Source organism: Trachinotus anak, unplaced genomic scaffold (genome assembly GCF_046630095.1).
Source record: "Trachinotus anak isolate AG129_WGS33_773 ecotype Australia unplaced genomic scaffold, CSIRO_AGI_Tana_v1 ptg000008l, whole genome shotgun sequence".
Taxonomy (NCBI): domain Eukaryota; kingdom Metazoa; phylum Chordata; class Actinopteri; order Carangiformes; family Carangidae; genus Trachinotus; species Trachinotus anak.
The window spans coordinates 11345626-11362283 of record NW_027273859.1 but is presented as its reverse complement, the minus strand read 5'-3'; the positions used below and the strand labels follow the sequence as shown (position 1 = coordinate 11362283).

Here is a 16658-nt window from a genome sequence, read left to right as displayed (position 1 = left end):
TGCAACAATCCCACATTGAGTCATCAATAAGTGTGTGCAATGGTAAACAGACAACTCCTTCCATCTATTTTCATCATCTCACACAGGCAAATGCTCGAGTGCTTACTGTGAGCAAAGAGGTTTAGGGAAACAGCTTTATTGTTTTTTGTTCCCTCAGGGCACAAACTCACCAACCTGTTGTACTATACATTTTTGAAAACGTCGATGATGTGCTTGGTTAATGCTGTAGCTTAAAATACCTTGAAATATACTTTTTGACATCTCACCGCCTCGACACTGACACCTCAGAACGCAGGAGAGAGGAAAGAGCAGAAACGCTAGGGAGAGGGAGACAACTGAGGGCAGGCATTGGCAGGATAGACGAGAGACAGCGCGGAAGAGGAAGCATGTGTAAAGCAAAGGAAGACAGAAAGAGGGAGATTAAGTGTTGACAAATTGAAGACGGATATGAGAAATGAAAAAGGAAAAGGCAGTGCCATCTTTCTCCCCACATCTTCAGAGACGCTAAGCTACATGCTTAGAGGATCAGAAAACTGCTCTTCACGCTGCAGTGAGCGAAGCTGATTGGAAAACATTCATCTTCATTTAACAGGCCATGACCCCGCTGATGCTGCTACATGTACATGCAAGACGCATGGCAGACACCACACATGCACACTTCTACAGTACAGAGGTTTCCAGAGCATCGTCTGCAGTCTATGCATGAACAACGGACAACAACTATGCTTTCATCTTTGTGCATGTGAGCATAAAATATTTAGATGTGTATCTATTAATTTCTGAGATGAACTTTTGGTATGACAGACAAAAAAATAAAAAAATAAAGAGGGAAATCATTTTCTCTTTTCATGAAAACTGCCCTGCTGTCAATAAAGGAAATGTTTCTCTCCTGGCAGATTCTGTCGTTCAAACTCTCTACGGCACTCATTTTCACATTTGCTCTTCATCCAAACCACATTTTTTCCCACCCTCCCTCATTCCCTCCATTTGTCCCTCCCTTCCACCCTAACCCCCCCCCCCCCCCCCCCCCCCCCCCCCATGGTCCATTTAAGTCACTCCTTTGCTCTCCTCGTCTTCCTCCTACCCGTTCTTAGTTTCTCTTGTCAGGGAGGAGGAGGAACACTGTGGGCTGGTGGTTCCTCCTAAATATTTAATCTGAATTAAACATATAAGGACTATTCTACCTTCAATTATTCATACCAAGCTGGGAGATACCAGGACAGTCATCTTGCACCCTCCATCCTGCACCCCCATCCCCCAAACAGGAAGAGTGAGGGAATTGAATTGATTCACACATTTTTGGGGAAAAATACCTATATGACAATGGACCCTGATAATATTTAAATGAGCAAATTCTCACACAGTCTGTAGATGGTTCAATGTGCTTGTTTGACATTCAAATGAAATTGTTCCACCTTTGTGTGGAAGGGATAAAAGAAACAAGATAAGTGATCGTATATATGAGGGAGATAATAACCCTCATCATCCAGACAAATTGATACAAATGTGGTGCTTTTAGTATTCTCTTTCATGGCACTTATATAACACACCATCTATATACTTTACATCTCTGTAAAACTCAAGAGCTTGCTCATTATTCATTGATTACCTTTGCAATTATTTCCCCTCCCTCCCCCTTTTTACTGGGACACGAGGCAGCACACTCATAAATTAGACCAAATTAAAGCATAAAACAGATGATTGAGAATATTGTTTGTAGCTGTGAAGAGCATTTCTCAGTTTTTTTTTTAATTTACTCTCTAACTAACTTTACACCATTATATCAATGATAAAATTGGCATCTTGAAATGATACAATTAAAGCCAAAAATGGCTATGAGGACTGAATACAACTGCCTGTTCTGCCTCTGGTGGAGCAAAAATAAACACATAAAACACAGAGATATACATTTCAGTGAGCACGCATTAAGGTTTGCAAGTTTATTGCCTCTTGATATAAAACACAAACAGCCCTGAGTATGATAAACAAAGCAGAAACAACTGAAGCACAAAATGTCTACATGAATAAACCAACATGCTGAAAATAGGGAAAAAGCCAGACACAGTCTTTCTTTGGTCTTCCTCCTTCTTTCCACTTGTCCTCTTAGGAAGACACACACACTCTCCCTCTCTCCTTCTTTATCCCAGCCATTCACCTTTAGTCTTTCTCTTTCCTTCTACTCTTTGGCTTTCCTGCTGCAGAGCCAGAAATAATGAAAGCACAGGCGTACTGGCACAGAGACAAACACACACTCATTGTGTCTCTCTTTCTCTCTCTCTCTCTCTCTCTCATACACTTACCCCTTTCAGACTGATGCGCCAGCCCAGGTTAAACCTACATTTGCTGCCATAGCAGATGGGTCAACACATGTTATCGCATCTGGTTTTGTGACCCAGCTCCTGACCTGCATGTTAACATGGGCTTGACATCACTTGGCTTTAGTATACAAACGTAAACACTGTATACAAACGTAAACACTGATTTAATAATTAATATCCAGATACTATAGAAGTAATTTAGTTTCACTGTATCCCTATACCTGAGAGAAAGTACAAATTACACCTATTTTTAAAGGCCTGTCAGTTTCTGTATTGTTTTTAAATTTCTTTTGCTTGTCTTTAAAGCACTTCACAATCTTGCACCGGCCTTCTTGTCTTCTGTGGTTCCAATGTATGAACCAGGGGCCCCTCAGGTCCTCTGGCACAAGTCTTTTAGTCGTTCCAAAGTGCAAGACAAAACCTTTTGGTGAGACAGCTTTTAGTTTTTATGCTTTTATGCCATTGAAACAGTCTGCCTGAGCATCTGAGAATGTCTTTAAACAAAAACCTATATTTTTAGTCAAGCTTTTGATTAGAATCTTTTATCGCTATTATTTATTTCAATAGTTTCTTACCGATTTTAAATTATGATTTTATTTTATTGTTTTCATTGTTCATTTTCCAGTTTTTATTCTTCTGTGCTTTATTCTCATCATGCTTTGTACATTTGAGTTGTTTTATTGTTAGCTTGTCAGTCATCTGTAAAGCAACATCAGAATGGGTGCACTTGCATCAACTTTGGTTAACAGTATAAATACAAGTGATTCCCCTGCAAAGTCTGCCATTTTTCATCTCCAATGTAAATATTGCCACCACCAATTTTGATAAACACTAGGGTCTTGTAGGTTGTAGGTATTTTACCTGTGACAGATTTCTGATACTATGTGGAGCCCTAACTCGTCAGTTTGTCATTTTAGTTTGTTTCCACCCGTGTTGTCCATGTGGTTGGCAGTTTTCTCAGGAAACCTCCATAATAGCAGTTAGTTCACTGGCAGACATGCTGAACAGTTTGTTCGACATGTTTTGTTTCCTTACTGTGTAAATGAGAATAACAAACAAGTTCAGAGGTCCAGTCATGCAGACTCCAGGTTGTGAACAAGCTGTGTAGAGCCCAGAGGAAACTATGACCACGTAAGGGGAGATTTATTTCGGCCTCATCTCAAAAAGGTTGTTCTACATGTTGTCCTGCAGCATCTGAATATTTGTGTTTTAATAAAATGGCTCAGACTGATCAGGAATCAGCTGAGTGACTTTAATTAAAAGTGTATGAGGTTCCTGAACTAGCAAAGAGGAAGCTTCCCTTCATTTGCTCATTCTCTCTTTTTTCCCTTTCTCCTTCAGAGTTACACCCCTTCAATATCACATACACTGTGCTTCTCTGAGTGTGAGCTGGAGGGAACCCCTGCGATGCCTATCAGCCTGATGAATAGGAAGCTGGTGAAATCACCTCAGTGAGAGAGACAGAAAGCTGCCAAACAACAGAGGGATGACACAACTATCTCTCTCCCCCATCCTCCAACAACCATAATCAACTTTGGCTTTCTGAGACTCCCTGCGTGGTGCATGGGTACTAATGACTGCAGTATGTGTCTGCTGAGAAAAGCTTGACATTTTATGGAAGACATACAAGGAGGTGGATTACTTTTACTGAATACATCATCAGGGAGTATGGTATCAAAATTTTACGTCACTGGTAAATTTCTTATGGCATTAAGGTTATAAGACAAATATGACTATTTCTTTTTGCATTCATACATAGATTATGAAATACAGCGGCCTTGATATGATCACCTGCCCCACTGTTGCGCATCTTATGTGTGTCTAAAGCCTTGATACTGCGGAGCCTCATCTACAGTTTCGGCTTCTTGCCTATTATGTGCGAGGTTCTGAATATGACACAGAATATGAAAAAATATAAATATTTTTAACCATTTTAGCAACTGCATGTGGAGACGGTGGAGGCCACATATGTACTCTATCGTCACAGCAGAAACCTGTTTGTGAATTTGAATAATTTTATAGGTGAAGGGCAGTATTTTTCCAATGCTCGCTCTCTCTCTCTCTCTCTCTCTCTCTCTCTCTCTCTGTGCATGTCTTGCTCTTGATGGACTACTCAATGATGGATGACACCATACTCTTCGTAGAGATCAAAAATCACAAAGACTCACATAGTCTGGGTCCGTGTTACGAAGAAAATAAAAAAGGAAAAGGCATCGGAGGACGTTTCCACAGCAGTTGGTGCAGATGGTAGGTTATATATAGGGTTTCTTTTTTTCACCTTTTCCATTACAGAGGCCCAGTTGTCCCCCTCCTCCCCCTCCTCCTTAAATCATGTTGTCTGTCATCCAAGAGGAGTCATCTCGAAGTCGAGGCAAGTTGCAAGAAAAAGGCACAGCACTTCTGATTCAGCCGAGGCTGAAACCAGAACATCTGTGTATACAGTTTGGTTTAAATTAAGGCATCTTTTGATTAGCCCACCCCTGGAACACCTGCAGAACAGGGTTCTAAAATAAATCAGAAATTAATTTATAATCACAAGAAATAAAACACGCAATTATTGATGGTATTATCCAAAGTATGTAGAAAGATAGAGCCGGAAGTAGCAGTACCGCAGCGGACACACTGGCAGTGTAGACACGCGTGCGAGCTGTGGCAGTTAGTTAAGGTAGCCACCACGCACAGTAAACGCAGGCAACACGCTATACAACCAGAACAACAGAGTGGACCAATGTCAACTGTGCAACCTCGTCACTGCCAGTGAGATAGCAAGCACAGATAAGATAGTTGATTTTGTTTAAATTCATTTAAGCTGGATTTTTTGGAAATGTGACAGCCGTAGTAGAGATTAGGAAGACTGTCCTTTAAAAAGAAGAACTAGGTTAAGCTCCTTCAAAACAAACATATGTAGTTCTGCCAGCACAAGAATTTGAATTGTGCATGAAGAGGCGTGCATTTTGTTCCTTTTTAAGTAAACAGATTATCAAAAAAATGCCTAATTGGCCTGTAAAATACAGAGATATTAATGCAAGGACGAAACGGGGTATGTGGACTATAACGCTGCCAAAATACACTTCTGTGCTCAGTTTCAGCGTGGCAGTGGTAACAGTTCTGCAAGTTGAGAGAGATGCAGCATCACATTATCTGGCCTCTACAGCTGCTCCTGCTGAATGATTCACAGCCCATTGTTCTGCTCTGATGTATTGTGCTCAGAAGATCCATCAGTGTGAGCATCAGTCAGCCACTGGAACCCCACTGAGGATGCAATCAATCCGTTTACATGCTGCGCAACCATGACCAGTGTTGGGCTGCCTGAAAAATATGACGTGTACTATGTGTGTGGTTCATGCGTGCACATGCTTTTGATTTCTTTGTGCGTCTCAGTGCATTATGATTATTAGAATAACTGAACACATATGAAATAATGGTTAACCTGCAGTATTTCTACAAAGATGGAAGACTATCACATGATAAATACCTGGCTGAGTCATCTCTTAACATCCCAGCCATCATGATAAAATAAGGCTTGGATGTGTGTGTATGCTACTGATTACGAATTTATTAGCAAAGTGCCACTGGCAGCCAGCTGTGCCAATAGTCACTGATCTGACAAATACTCCCTTCCCTTACAAAAGACATAGTACACTATGTTCAAAGTGAATTGAGGCAAGAGCAACCAAGTAGTTAATAAATTAGTATATCTGCAATAAAAGCTGCTTGTTTGCTTCACAGAGGACATGTTACTGTTATCTTGTAAGAGAGTATAAGGTTGTGTGTGGACGCATGTGCACTGTGCATATAACACTTAGTTAACTGTGGCAACATCATGCCCCCTCGTACTGTGATCAAATGTACTATGATTAAAAGATGCGTGCACACACGCACACGCACACGCACACACACACACACACACACACACACACACACACAGCATTTAACAGCATTAGGAAGAGGTTGGTTTCATATGACTGACAGTGCTCCCCAGGGGAGAGGGGCGTGTGTGTGTTTATGTATGTATGTGTGTGTGTGTGTTTGTGTGACAGCTGTGCTATACAAGATGTGTGTCAAGACTTAAACACTTCCAAAGCGGTACAGACTCTCAAGGTGGAGGCCATTTGGTCCTGAACTTCATCTGAATACATTTACATCCACTTAACATTATGTGTCATACATAAAAGATGGGGTAATAATTGCTTCAATAAAAGTTTCATGATGGGCAAGCTTCATTTGACAAATCCGTTTGTTCCTCCTACAATATTTTTCATTTTTGGGCTTTGCTATACAGCAGGGACCTCAAAGCCTAATGGTGATATTGCTGTCATGCTGTGCCTGTGTGAGTGCTTCAGTGTTTTGTGTATGTACTGTCTATATGTTTGCTTTTTCTGCATCTGTAAATATACCCATGCATGTGCAGACAGTATGTACTTGCCTGCATGTGTATGTGGCCATACATGAAATTGACACTCACCAGCTCCTTCTTCTTCATGCACTCCATGAGAATAATGAACAGATGCTGGGCCTGTGTGCGGCTGTAGGTGAATGTCTTCTGGATGGTGACCAGCAACTGGTCTCTTAGAGACTCATTAATTATGCTGCAGAGGCAGAGATGTGTGAAAAGACAGACAAGAGAGTGTCAGGAAGGGGTCAGGTAGAGGTAAGGAGAAGAAAACACTGAGGGGGAAGCAGGCAAATTAGATTTGTTTGACAGTAAGTGAAACCAAGGTTGACTGGGACTCTCAGCAATACTTCCTCTGAGTCCTTGGTGAGATGTGATTTACCTTCATCTGTAACCGGATATATGAAGCTGTAAAAATTAATTAACCAAAGCAATTATGTGTCTCATGAGAAATATAACTGACCATGCTCACTCGTGTGTTATTAGCAGTGTAAGCACTGCATCAGCACATTGCATTGCGTCATGTTTCTTCAAACATGCGTAACTGCAGAATTATATTGTTGCTTCAGCATTCAGTACATATGAAATTGTACACTTGTTATGTTTCATCTGTGGATCTTTAATAATAATTAAAACTAAAAGAAATATTGATTACAAACTATCTTAAGGGGAAGGTTTCTGCAGAGTAACAGATTTTCCACACTAGATGAAATTCTTATTGGTGAGTGTTTGTCCTTGGATTACAGTATAATGTGCACATGTGAGTGCATACCCTCCCTCCTCAGAGTATTTGTGTCCAAAGGCCAAGATGTCCGAGGCTCTGCCACTGCCATCACACACCACCACAGGGACTGGAGGAGTGTCCCTGAGGTACTCCAGCACTATGGAGATCACATTAGGACCTCCCTCTACAATCAGAGCCACCACTGGCACACCCTGACCAATACCTGCACATAAAGAGAGAAGGGAGCAGGAAAAACAGGGGGTGACGGAGTGATTGTAAAGAGGAAAACAGATGAACAATACAGAAAAGGGAAAGAAAAGTGAAGAAGGAAAAGACAAGTTAAGGATAGAAAAAAAAACACAGGGAAGACAGTCATTACATCAGCAATACTTGATCCACAAATAGAAAAAGTCAATCCAAGTTTGTTACAGACAAGGCGTAAATGTGACACCTGTGATGTCTCACAACTCTATTGTCAAGACACTTTCTAATTATGGTAGAGAGTTTTTTTTTTTTTTTGGAAAAAAAAGCACATGTACCAAAAATAACCAACCCACTTTGAGCTCTGTTCCAGTGGCTTGTGTGTTGAGAGAGAGAGAGAGCGTTTCACTAATAAGTTCCCCACTGTTCTACACAAAAATGGCTCCTTGCCTGCTCATCACAGGCTATTTAGGGTAATTATGCATAATTAGCAGGTGGGTTTTTCTGCATGAAGGGAGGCTATGTACGGGAGAAGTTACTGTAGATATGAAAACTAACTCTAAAAGGAATTTCCAGCCTTATTCTTGCTCCTCTCTTTCTAGCTTCTGGTTTCTTTTCCGTATTGTCTTTAAGGTTCTCTTTATGCCACTAAATATTTACTTTAGACACCATAAACCCTGTAAATTCCCATTCTCTCAGGTATTTTGACTCTTCTAATTCAAAAGCTGTGTAACTGCCGGATCTTCCTCGCCCTGCACCCTCATCCTGGTCTGCATAATTCACTGAGGAGAAAGCATAGTCTCCGTCTCTAACACGCAAGCAGACAAGCACATACCAATACGTGCTTACATACTGTCACGTACACACTCACAAACACGAGCACATGCACACATTCAGTAGCTTACCCACCACCACCACACTTTGCCTCACACAGCCTCGTGTGGCCTTGCAACAGGGACAGTTACATAAGGAGAATATTTTAGGGGCCTTGCCTACTTCAAAGAGGTAAAACGTCACTATGCCACAGCACATCACACGACCATATATCAACAGGGCAGAATGTGAGGGAGAAGCAGACTTGCATTTTGTGTCTGATTCTTCCATTTCTTTTGGGCGTCTATTTTTGTTGTTAAATGCATGTGTGCATGTGTGTGTGAGTCGGCTGTTGTGTCGGATCAAGCATTGATATTGATGACTAGTGAGCTTTGGAGGCAACGCTGCAGTATCTAAAGCAGATTATTGTTCTACTGAAACCCACCGAGGAGCAGATGAGGAGGGGAAAGCACAGCTGTGTCATGGCTAATTGGTAGGAGAAGATTCTGCCTCCCTGCCTGCCTGCTTGCACACACACACACACACACACACACAGATGCAGATAGCGGCACACACGTAAACAAAACCACAAATCAAATAAGTTTCTCTTTTGCCTGACTACCCAAAAACAGCGGGCACATTTTCGGATGGCTTTTGACCTCTCATTCACAATTGGTTTTCCTAATTAGCCACAGCCCTGACTTCTGTATTTATTCCTGTGGTGTGAGGATGTATTAAAACATGGATGGGGAAGCCAAACAATGTGGCCCATTTATTCTAATTAAAGCTGCGTATGCAAAAAGGTTTCTGTGGGTGCTAATAACATGCAGGAAGGGCCCAAAAATCATATTCTGATTCAGTTCTTATTGCTTTAAAGTTCATTGGATCTTATGGTTATACTGATAATCAGTAATCCATCTCTGTGTGGTGCCCAGAAAACACCTAGTTTGAGTTTAGCTTTACGGACATTTGTATTATAATTTATGTATGGAAAAAAGTTTTTCTGGCTCAGTGGACATAATGTGAATTTTGATTGGGACCGTCTTTAAAAACTGCCACATAGTCCAGTCCTGTTCCTTAAAAACTTATTGGTATTGATGCTCATCCAACTGAGCTACTACTACTACTGAACTTTCAATTTTCTACTTTTTAAAATTAAACCATTTTATTGTTAGAAAGCTCAGAGTCCTTTTAATTATTTCATCTGTGGAGACAGATTTAGTGGTCTAAATTCTTCCTTTATGGTAAATAAAACAAGTATTTGGATACATGCGTTGTTACATGAGTCTGCACTTTCAGAGGAATTCCTATTATTCTAGATGGAAATGTGAACCCATAGTTAAAATCTTAGACTGTTAAAGAGAATTTAGTGAAGATAGAATCCCTCTTACTAGAGCTGCCACAATGCATCAATGTTATAGAGTGAACTGTCCCTCTATGCTTGTGTTTTCTTCTTCTTCCCATTTCCTCCCATACTTTACTGTGTTTTTTTTATGTTTCTTAACCAAGAGTAGTTCAGTTTGCTATTAATGAAAGAGGAACATGTAACCTCACCACAGAAACATTTAAACAGTTTGGTTACTACATGTGCAGTGCTGCTGTCTGACTCTAGACATCATTAAAATGCAGTTAATTTACTCTATATCTACAGATATTTGTACATGCACTGTGTGGATCACTGGCCACCATCCTCTAAACCTGTTCCTCCTCCTGCCCCCCATTCAAAATATGCTGTCACTGACTGGCAAAAACAAACGAACAAGTGAGCTGCTAATTATACAAGTCCCTTTAAATGAGTGAAAATCTACAGAGGGTTTGTGCTACATATACTATTTGTTATATCAAATTTTCACCTGTATTTCTCTATCACTGCTTGTTTTTATCAGCCCTTTACCTGTTATTTCAAAATGAAAATAAAAAGTTAAGTCGTACATGTCTATACTTTACCTAACATGATGATATATATGTACTGTAAATACATTTTCAGAAAAATACACATTCGACATAATATATTCTACTGTAAATGCCCTGTGCTGTCTCTCACGGTGCATCTGATTCTCCTACACTAATTGTATTGATGTGCCACTCACACACACAGTTTTAACCCAGTGCCCACACCTTAGCTCTGGAGGAGGGAAACTACCCTGAAAAAGTGTGAAAAGCTGAGGCAGAAGAAAAGGTGAGATGTGGACGATGAGAACCCATGGCCAACTTTCTATATTTATCCAGGCTGGGAGACGAGAAAGTAACGAGGAACACAAGGAATTAGGGAGGGAAAGAAGAGCGTGTAAGCAAGACACACATAACGTGCTTAAATGGTCCTAATTAAGGATCCAGCAATGACTCACCCTCTGCATGCGTGTGTGTGTCTGTGAGTGCCTGGGTGCGTGCGAGTGTCTGCGAGTTTGTCCTTGTATGTGTCAAATTAGTGTCAGCATGACTGGAGGAGGTGTGCTACAGTATGTGGGTCGTTGTCTTCACACCCACCCACCACCCCCCCCCCCGAAAAATAAAAAATAAAGTAAAATACACCCTCTCTGTCAAACACACATACACACACACAAACACCATCAACCATGCAACAAATGAAGCAGAAACAAAACTTTACATCTGTGAGGGAAACAGGACTCGACAGGCTACAGAACAAAAGGTCAAGGAGTCCGGTACAGTAAAAGGCCAAAGCTTCTCCCAACCTTGTTTTTTCAGTTGTGTTATGACATCAAGATATACTGTTGTTTTTGACCTACTCACAGGTACTGATTGATTCAGGTGGCCTGTGCCACCTTTTTTTTTTTTACCAGTAATATGTGTCGAGTTGTTGTGCTACCAAGGCTGAGTGAACCAGGGAGAATCAATCGCGAATGGTGTCATTGCCCGGTAAAAGACATTTACAAGTGGGAAATTGGGGTTAAAGGAATTTTACCCCATTGATTTGTGTGTTGAGGTGAGTCTGTGTGTATGTGCTTCTGTGCTCTCTCTCTCTCTCTCAATATGAGTTGGTATTCAGTGATGTGGAATATTAGACCCCACTTAACGTAGTCACTTCATGCATCTTGGACAGATTGGAGAGCTACTGGATATCAAAAAGCTAAGAGTAAATGCATCCAGGAAACATTGGCGAGGGATTTGGATCCAGTTGTTCAAACCACCTCAGATGTGTAAATGCATCTGCCTCTTCCGCTTTACTTCTACTCCCAAGTATATCTATGTCAGTATGCGGTTTGTGGAAATGGCCACTTCCAGGGTATGTGCCCTGTGAGAATGGGATTTCAGGTGCATTTCCATCTCTTTCTGTACTGGAGTAGTCCTGACTACTGGAGTAGCCCTGATATGCATGTTGCCTGAGAAAACCAAGATGGAAAGCAGTAAGTCAGGTTCACAATCACAGTTGAAATCCTGTAAGACTTCTGTGAAGACACAGTTCAATGAATGTATATGACAGAGAGAAAATAGAAAGATGCTATTTCACTTATTCAATTGTGTAGTCCTGTGCATTAGCCATCTACCAGAACATTTCTCACCTTCTCACTAATCTTTTTTTTCTCACCACTCCTACTCTTCCAAAAGAAATCTACCACAGTTCACACTCCTGATCATGCACTCACAGTCTTTCCACACCACATAACATGTTGTCATCCATACACATCCTCAACCTGGAACCATACCACGAGCAAGTCTTGTATCCAACCTGCTACGGACTCTCTCTCTCTCTCTCTCTCTTTATTATCTCTCCACCACAGGGTAGAACACTGGTGGTTCGTGTTTATCGTTTTCTCATGTTTTGTATCCATTCGTGCATGAACACACCTTACCCCAGTGACTTCAATTGTCCCCACACGCCTAATCTCATGTGCCCGCAAATACTTTGTCTACTGATCCACACTGAAAGTGTCACTTCAACCCTACTGATTTAACCACCATCATCAATGCAGCACCATCATAGAGATCAAAACCACTGAGCAGAGGGATCATTAAAAAGAATATTTATTTATGTGAATTACAGTGTCATGGTTTGGCAGTATATCTCCCTTATTCATAGTGTTTCTGTTGTTTTCCTCTCTCTGGTGCCTCTTGTTTGTCCTGTTTGTCTCTGTTTCTGTTTGTGTGTGTGTATTGGCATTGGTGTGGTGATCCAGTTTTTTGCTCCTCCCGCCAAGATTCCTGTGCATCTTCCGGCAATCATCACATCAACTCCATCTGCGTGTCAAAAAGGTATAACGCAACGGCCAATTTTCCTGGTCTTTAGTATTTCCTCATGTTGTGTGTTATCCTGGGTAACTCTTTGTTGGCCTGTGCTTCAGGTTCATCGCTCCATGACTTCCTGATTTGCCTGCCCTACTCGGTCCCTCGTCTGTCTCCTTGCCTGCTGATCAATCAGGTGTCCACCTGCCTCACTCCATTGTCGGCCCTGGCTCAGCTTCCAGTTCCTCTGCCTGCCCTGGTCCACTGCTTAGATCAGCCTTACCAACAAGCTTACAATAAACAGTCTTTGTTTAAACTTTTACTATGCTTCTAAGCTCCATGTTTGGGTCCTGTACAATTACTTTGAGCTCAACACATGGTTCTGATAGCCTGAAGACCTGAGTCAACTTGTAAACATTTAAATGGCTTTTGAATATTAACTTTTGCACAGCATAATTTACAACCTTCACTCAATAAAACTGTCTTGCTGTTTGTGCCTTATTTGATACAGTCACATTGAGCAGAGGATGACATTTCTACACCAGGTTCAAGCTGTGACACCGCAGCAGTGTGATATGTGTCAAAGAACAAGAGCCACCAAGTAACACAGATAAAAAAGGGCATGATATTATTAGCTTTAGCTGGAAAAGTTCGTCCAGGCGTTTATAGTGCTTGAAAAAAGAGCATTACAACCCTCTTGATGCCCCATGTACCATAGCTTAGCTATAATATCCTCTCTATGGGCCGCGCCACAGTGGAGGTCACAATGTCACGGCTAATCCACAACGCAAGGTCTTATGGCTTCTGGATTCAATTACCTCAGCTACTTCATCTTTTATGTATGCTGTGATTAATGGAACCACTGCTATAGGAGGGTCAGTGAAGGTTGTACAGTAGACACAGACTTAAAACACACACATGCCTAAACACATGCCTACACCTATGCACCTTTTTAGTATACAACTGTACTTCTGTGTCCATCTTAATATTTCTAGTAATTTAGGTGAAGTGAAAGAGGGCACTCTGAAGGTGCTTCATGCATCCTCACAGACTTTAACCAAACTTGTGCAAATTCATAACTTTTATTCCTCTTTGAGCCTGGAATGTGCATGAAATTTTAAATTGTATTGAGCAAAAACAAAAGCATGAGTAAATGAGATTCAGGATTTGCTTTTTTTTCTCTTGTTCAATCTAACAAGACAAAATAAGAAAACATTCATGGATGAAGTCTATTATGTCCTTTCTCTCACTGGCTTTCACTTTTTTATCCCTCTTTTTCAGTGAAGACACCTCAACTGTTTCATATATAATTATCTTCCCTCTCTGCTCAGCCTCAGCCTCTTTTCTTTGCTCTTTTCTCACTCTCCTCTCTTCCTCTGTCGCTTTCCCCTCTCTGAGGCAGGTGTGAGATCAAAAAGCATTACAGCCATTGCTGGGAAACATGTCAAAAGAGGTGGAGTAAGCTGTGCTAAATGGTGCCAATATTTGATTGATTTTCTTCCTGTTTGAGTTTAATGATGTCAGCTAGCTTTAGAGGATAGTGGGAGGAGGAGCTCAAGAGAAGGACTCTTTTGCATCTGCAGCTCTTTACATGATCTATCAAGCCAGACCATGTCTGGGTGAACAAATCACAAGAGGTCCACTGCATCCATGGCAAGTGTGTGAATATGTTGGCTCCATCCACCATATTTACAGCCTCTCAACCCCACTTTCCTTGTCTTAAGACATTTATCTTGTTTTACACCCGGCCAGCTCTGTCCCTTTCCAGCGAAGAAGGTTACAAGACCACAGGAGGTGACACCTTCAACAACATCAAATATACAGTAGAGAAAGCAGGGTATGCAGGGGGGATATACAAGTCTTTTTTACCAAGGGTTGTATTAAGAGGTTTGGCAACTGGACAACTCCAGTCCAGGGTTTTGACGGGTACCAGTGGTGCTGCCATAACTTGTGACAGAAATGTGCAATGACCACGAATATCTAGCGGGAACAGTTAATCAAAATGTTTCAGAAAGGTTTCACAAAAATGATCATGAGTTAGAAAATTTGTTAAGACATCTGCAATATAACATTTTTACTAACACACCTATACATTTGTTATATAGCATTGATTCCCATATTAAAAAATAGTGTAATAATATTGTGGAGCCACTTTGATTGCTGCAGCATTTTGGGCAGTCACATGATGATACCCGTTATATGGAAAATTGCACACAGGCACAGGCACAGTAGGATTAGCTACAGGATTGCCCAGACATCACAAAAATACCACAGGGGGAGATTACACATATCTATCCACCACACTTCTTTCATCTTGTGTCTGTGTGCAGTGTGCGTGACGATATTTTAAGAAAAAAAGAGCCTGTGATTGCGTGTGGTCTGCAACCCACATGTTAGGACATTTAAACCGAACTGCTTTCTTTCCTTTTTACTTTCTTTATCCCCCTTTCCTTGACAGGACCTCAAGCTACACTTGGATCCCACAGGAGCCATGCTGTGAGGAAAATTGATGCGCTCCTCGATTCGCTGTGGACAGGTAATCAAATCAGGAAATGGTCCTTGTCTGCCAACCCTACAGCAGCGAATGAGGAAGTAAAGGATATGCACGTACAACAAGGTACAGTACATCAGACAGACACAAAAGCACATAGTAATCGAACACTGGGGAACCACATTTACTTGAGAAACTGCGCAATATAAATTCACACTGCAAGAGAATAGATTGTGGCCAAGTTTGTAGTAGTGTGTTAGATCCTTTTGGTGTCCTTTGGGCTATCCCTCTGTTAACAGACAAGGCTTCAGGTTCAGACCTGTTCTATTTTTTTTTTCATGTTAAGAGGCTTAACATTATTTATGAAGATTTAAAAGATTTCATTCACTTTCTTTCATTTTCTTTCAACAACATATCTTCTTGATGACTGTGTACATGTGCAGCTCCCACACCTGTATTTTTTTGCAATAATTATAAAAAATGTTATTTTAATTTAAGCATGAATTTAAGCAGTATTTTGTCTTGGCCAACAGATGGATATTAACCAGAGGGGTGATCTTATATTAGCTTTATGGTAATGTTTAGGTTTGGTAAATCTACAGAATCCTGAAATATCTAATCTGGGCAACAAGAATAGCGACATTTATCATATGTTCTCAATTTAATTTTAAAACAGTGTCCAAATGAAAGGAGATAAACTTACTTTGATTGTGGAAAAGCACTCACAAACCAATTCACTTCATGCTATACAAGCCCTGGTTTTATAATGATTGTAATTCTAATTTGATTTAAATTTTGATTTTGAGGGTTATACAATTATAAAGCTGATACAGAACTTCACCTGAGGAGGAACCCGTTGCAGGTTATAAAGCTAAAGCTGGCTATCAATGTACCCTCAGACACTGCTAAGGTTAAGGTTATTATGTCATAGAGTCTGGCTGAGGGCTCTGTATTGTGGATGGTCAGCAGCAGATATACAGCAAATCTAGTTACCTTTCACTTTCTTTCAGTGGTAGATCCCCATACTTATTAGGAAACCAATTATAGGCTAACGAAAATCACATGATGGATTTAAATTAGATTTATATTGGATGCTTGTATGACTACTGGGCGTCCCTTTGCCTTCCCAGCCCCTTTTGTATGAGTCCAGGCATAGGATGACAAAGGGAAGTCCATAGGTCACATGACTGGATGATGGCCGAGGTACATTTGTGTGTCCTGTCAACCCAAGTCCCTGAAGTCAAGGCATTAAGAGGAATATGGTAGTGGTAACACTTGTGCTCCATTCCAAGAGTTCCTATCTGCAAACATCAGTGACAGTGAACAAAAATGGTGTTGACAAAGGTAAGGTTTGAGTCATAATATTGCGTTTGACACTAACAATCTATCCATTCGATAACACCAATTTCCTGACACTCAGTTTTTAAGCATTGATGTTAAAATGTGTGCTTTCATGTCAACTAAACTCTGAGGAAATTGTTATAAAACAGCTTTACAATGACAACAAAAGAAGGTAATGAATAAATCACAGCTGCA

The 16658-nt window shown here is 40.8% G+C and overlaps 1 protein-coding gene across 2 annotated transcripts in view; it reads right to left on the bottom strand.

The window, feature by feature from the left end:
* Positions 1–16658, bottom strand: part of trpm3 (transient receptor potential cation channel, subfamily M, member 3) — a 147046-nt gene that overhangs the window by 41636 nt on the left and 88752 nt on the right. For both annotated transcript variants that reach the window (XM_071482592.1, XM_071482593.1), the window contains 2 exons: positions 7484–7658; positions 6784–6907 (listed from right to left, as the gene is read on the bottom strand). In XM_071482592.1, coding sequence (XP_071338693.1) covers positions 6784–6907; positions 7484–7658 — 299 coding nt within the window. The remainder of the gene's footprint in view (positions 1–6783; positions 6908–7483; positions 7659–16658) is intronic.